The 5125-nt window shown below is 58.7% G+C and overlaps 1 protein-coding gene across 3 annotated transcripts in view; it reads left to right on the top strand.

Moving 5' to 3' along the window:
- Positions 1-2870: 2870 nt before the first annotated feature.
- Positions 2871-5125, top strand: part of LOC111139154 (L1 cell adhesion molecule) — a 14039-nt gene continuing 11784 nt past the window's right edge. For 2 of the 3 annotated variants that reach the window (XM_022491311.1, XM_022491312.1), the window contains exon 1: positions 2871-2983. In XM_022491311.1, the coding sequence (XP_022347019.1) occupies positions 2908-2983 (76 nt within the window). In that variant the 5' untranslated portion in view covers positions 2871-2907. The remainder of the gene's footprint in view (positions 2984-5125) is intronic. The other variant, XM_022491313.1, reaches the window with a different exon arrangement.

Here is a 5125-nt window from a genome sequence, read left to right as displayed (position 1 = left end):
GCCTGTTACCGTGGGCTTTGTCCCTGTGGTCCCGGCTCAACAGCTTCTCTGCCCTGCCTGTCAGTCCAGCCTGGCCTCCCAGCCCAGGAAGCCCCCCTCCTCAGGCCCATCTCCCTCCTCCATCTCAGTCCTTGCCTGGCACACCCCCCAAGGGACAGGAACGCCCAAGGAGGCACCACTAGGCCAAGTGCACACACACACCACGCACTCTTCTTGCTCTTTGGACCACTTTCCATCAGAGCTTTCTGCAACCATCTCTCACCCTTCGTACTCCTTTTCTCTCTCCCTTTCCCCAGTGCCGGTCTCGTTGCTGGATTTCTCCATCTTGGTTACTGCAGTGGTGGTCCAGCATCCTTTGTCTCCCATTCCCTGTCCTCCCTCCCCCAGCCCCACTTCTCAGCCTCTCCTGCTCCCTCCTGCCTCTTTCTCACCCTGTCTGTCACCCTTCAGTCTTCCCCAGCCCGTCGCCACCCCTCGCAGACATGGCCTTGGCTCCATCTGTACACCAGCTTGTGGAACACTCTCTTTGCCTCCCTGCCCCTGGAGGTGCTGATGGGTGTTGGGGGGCCTGCTGAGCTGACAACCTGAGCCGCCTGCTCTGTAATTGCCTGAGGAATGATGAGAGATCAGAGACCTGGCAGCAGTGGGAGTGGAGGAGGTAGAGCCCCCTCCCTGCTGTCAGGGGGCCTCAACCTTCTGGCTCCTGCCTGTCTGAGTGCCCGGGAAGGTGGCAAGCTGGGTGGCAAATACCAGGAGACCGTGGGGCACTGGGACGGGGCAGAGAGTGGGGAGCAGGGGCTTGTATTGGCCGTACATGTGCACCTGGCGTGTATCTGCCGACCCCGTTCTGGGAGCCTGGATTTTGAGGACACACAGGAGCTGCCATGACAGTGGTCATCATTCCAGCAAAGGGAGCACTCAGGTCTCCTCCGTGCAAGAAGGCCCTTCTTTGAGCTTGCCCTCGCTGGTTTCCCTCCCCCCGCCTCTGAAGACTAGAGCGTTCAGAGCTCCCAAGGTGGTTGTTTGATCGCCTGCCCTCTGATCTGAGTCTCCTACTGTTTCCTACAGACCTTGAAGTGGAGGCCAAGCCTGCCTGGGGGCCACCCTGCTAGTACTGGCTTTGTGGGGGAAGGTCTGCTGTTGCTCTTCCCTTCTGGGCCCCAGCTTAGTTCTTGCAAGTTGGGAACTGGCCATGCGGTCACCACTTTCAGCCCTCCAAGGCATTCTCTTGGCCTTCAGCCCATCCATGTTGACCTGTCCTGGTGCTCCTCCATCTCCCCCGTCCCCAGTCAGCTGACCACTCTCCACCACCATCCATTTGCCCTTCCTAGTCCCCAGGCGGTCTGTTGCATTCACCACTCTTCTTGGGGGTCACCTTACCAAAACCCAATATATGGCTGCTCGTTGCTTCCTGACAGAGTCTAGATGCCTCATCAGGGCATTCTAGGCCTCCCTACCCACCCCTTCAGCTTCTGGATGAGGCTTTGTCTCCCTTCGTTGAGGTCTTCGCTGGGCACAATGACGATGTCCAGTATGGTCTTGGGGAGGGCACCGAGACCGCAGCTCCAGACTCAAGCTCTTGGTCAACAGCAGCCTACTTTTACCCCTCCTGCACTTTCTCCACTTGCCTCTTTCTCACACCCCTTCCTGTTGGGAGTCAAAGTTTGCTGTCTTCTTGGGAGTGTGTTTCCTCTTCTAGTTATTGGCAGAGAAGCCCCCATTGCCTGGACCTCCCATCTTCAGGGCTTCTTGCATGCAGGTGGGATGTGGGTGTGGCTGCTGTCACTTGGTGCTTGAGTAGACACATCTAGCAGTTGAGCCCGGAAGACTCAGAAAAAGACCTGGGCTTGCCAGACACTTGAGAGGTGACAGAAACACTGTCCCAGAGCTCCCCCTGATCCCTGCCCTGGCTTGCAGCATCTGGAAGGGGAGAGGCCACACTCACTTCTATTGCCCTTCAGGGGACAGAGGAACAGAGGAGAGGTGCTTTCCTACTTTCCTAAAGTTTCTCCTGCCACTTCTTGAGGTCAGGCTTCCTTCCCCCTTTTTCCATTTCCTCAAACTGTTCTGTGAAATGTCATCTTCCTGGGCCCCTTTCTTCCCTTCCCTGTCCCCACTTCCCAAGATCCCGCTGCCCCCCTCACCAATTTTTTAGAGCTGAACAGCACCCAGAGATCAGTTGGCTCTGAAACCCATGGCAGTGAGACTGACAAGAGTTCTCTGCATACATGTGCACCCCTGCTTGTGTGCAACACAGAGAGAGCACATGTGAGGATTCATCCCCCACAGGTACACATGAGAAGACACGTGTTCCTGTGTGCACACGGCTATCTATACCCATGCATTGACACATACCCATTCGTGAGTGCACTCCCCTCCCAGAGAGGACATATACAAATGTGCTCCTGCCTGCACACACAGCCACATAAATACTAATGTGCATATTTGGCTACGTGCCCATCCTCATCCACACTCATGCATTGAGTGGCCTGTGGCATGCCCAGGGGAGCTGATTGTGGCAACAAGTTGACGCTGGAGAGGCAGCTGGTGCGGAAGGCACAGACAGAGGAGAAAGGGAATGAAAGGCAACCTGGAGGCCTAGCCAGTGCTAAGACTCTTCTAGGTTTCTCCCTCTAAGGTGTGGGGGAGGGAGGGATGGGGGAGCCGGCCAGCCGGGGGCGGGGCGGGGGGCGGGGCCAGGAGCCGGGGCTCGCCCAGATGTTAGTCACTAAAGTCGTCCGTTCTCTCCTCTCTCCTCCCCCACCCTTCCTTTCCCTCCTTCCCTCTCCCAGTGCCCCCACCCCCGGATCCCGCCCCAAGCCGCCCAGCAGCCCCCTTCCCTCCGGCCGGAGCCTGAGCCAAGCCCGGCCGGCTGTGCCGTGCCGAGCTGCCGGCGCCGCCGGGAAGATGGCCGTGTCGCTGCGGTACTTGTGGCCTCTGCTTCTGTGCAGCCCCTGCCTGCTCATCCAGATTCCCGACGAATGTGAGTAGCCGGAGGGAGCCTTGACGCCTCCATTCGCCGCCGCGCTGGGCCCCTCTTTATCTTCTGCTTCCTCACCTTCTGCTGGCTCTGGACCCTCACTCCTACTTTCCTGGGCACAGATGGGCAGGAGGCCCCCAGGACCTCTGGAGAGGACTGGGTGGAAGGCGCGGGGTGTGTCAGCACCATGGATAGGGGACGGGCGCGGGCTGGACGAGCGGTTTCAGGACCACGGACAGCGGGCTTGGCGCTGCCCCAACCCCCTCTGTGCTCGCCCTTGGCCTGCCCTCCCCCACCCGCCGCCAGGGTTGTGGCGGGCAAGAGAAGGGGGTCCGGCCCCGGTTACGGGCTAGCTTGTGCAAAAGCCTGGATTCTAGTTTTGCCTTCCTTCTGACTTGAATAATCCCATCTCGGGCCTTTGGTGGCCCTGTCTGTGAACTGAGACAGGACAAGACACCTTACAAAGGCCCAGCAGCTTTCTGGATCCTTATGAATGGGTGGGGCGGAGGGGTGGGACTGATGGAACCTTCCATTTGCTGAGTGTCCTGGATAGGTGTGTGGGTGTTGGGAAGTGTGGCTGGAGGTTTGTGACAAACCATGAGTATTTGCGTGTGCTTGTGAGTTGCACAGACTGTGTATTTGCGTGTATGGAAGTGTGTGGTTGTGACTGACAACATGTGGATATTCTTGAGTGTGATTTTGATTTCCTATATGTGTAGGTTGGTGCGTCGCTGTAATTGTTACTGGTCAGGTTTGTGAAGGTCTGCAGGTGTTTGTTAGCCTCTGATCGTGGTGGGTTGCGTGTGTGTGTGAGCTGGGTCCGCGTGTGGGTGTGCGTTACTGTGCTGTTTATCTTGAGCCCGCTCCTTGCTCGGTAGTTCCAGTCCTTTCGCCCTCACCTTGCTACCTTTGTCTCTGAGCCTGGAGCTGGAGGAGGCCAGTGTCACTGAAAGATGAGCTGGGGGCTGGCAGTGGGGAAGACTGTCTCTGCCAGGAATGGGACAGGGGCTGAGGGAGGTGGGCTTGGAAGGTAGCCGGCATTGGCGGAAGGCAGCCAAGGGTTTGGAGGAGGTGGAGAGGGGACAAAGGGTGGGGATGTCCCCTTAGATGCACACGTGGGTAGACACAGACAAGCCACCTGTATCCAACCAGGCCCAGATATACAGAAGGGGCAGAGACCCTGAGAGGACACATGGGAGGCACGCACGCACACACACACACACACACACACACACACAAACGAGGGGTTTAGACACAAAGAGAGTCACCCACACAGACGGAGGCAGGTGTACTATATGGAACGCAAGCACGCACAGCCACAGCCTTCAGATGTGCTCTGGCGGGACACACCCATGTACAAACACACTGCCGGGTTAGAACACCCAGGAGCATTCACAGGTCTGCCTGGATTCACACTTTTGCACACTCACCTACATGTACCTGTCCTCCTTCCCCTCCATCTCCTTTTGGTTGCTTTTCAGGCCTTACCCTGGGCACCAGCCTGGCCCGCCTGCCACCACACTTCCTGGGCCATCTGGCCAGGTGTGTCTGTGTGCAGAGGGGCAGGGAGAATGTGGAGAAAGGGAGGAGTGAGGAGACAGACGTGCGCTGCCCTGAGCACTGGCCAGCGCTGGTTATTGACCCCAGTACAATATGGTGGGTGGCGGGGCGCCTCCCCTTTGGGACCTTCAGCTACAGCCTGCTCCCCCTTGCAGCTCTGGGCCCCTTTGTCTCTTCTCCCACTTCCTCCATCCAGTCCATTTTCCCCATCTTGTTCTCCATCCCAGTCACCATCTCTTGCTCTTGGGCTGCCTGCGCTGGCCCCTCCCCAGCTCAGGGCTCCCTGGGCAGTGTCCCCAGGAAGCCTCCTCCTCTCTCTCTGGGGACCCTTAACGGAGGTCTTCTGCGGAGACAAAGCTTCCAGAAGCCTCCCTGCCTCCTCTCCCCTCCTCACAGCCACCCAGGCCGATGTGGCACTGAGTCCTGCAGCTGGGAGGCCGTAGCTCCGGCTCCCCCACCCGAGGGAACTTGGGGGCTGGTGGGGAGGAAGACAGGGGAGAGAGAGGGCTGGCATCAGCCCTGCAGGCGACGGAAACTCGGCGGCAGCCTGGCCTTTGGGAAGGTTTCACGGGGGGGGGGGGGGGG

The sequence above is a fragment of the Enhydra lutris genome, unplaced genomic scaffold (assembly GCF_002288905.1).
Source record: "Enhydra lutris kenyoni isolate GAN:26980312 unplaced genomic scaffold, ASM228890v2 scaffoldscaffold96, whole genome shotgun sequence".
NCBI classification, from domain to species: Eukaryota; Metazoa; Chordata; class Mammalia; order Carnivora; family Mustelidae; genus Enhydra; species Enhydra lutris.
Note: the sequence above shows the minus strand (reverse complement) of the source record. Positions and strands in the feature narration are given on the sequence as shown.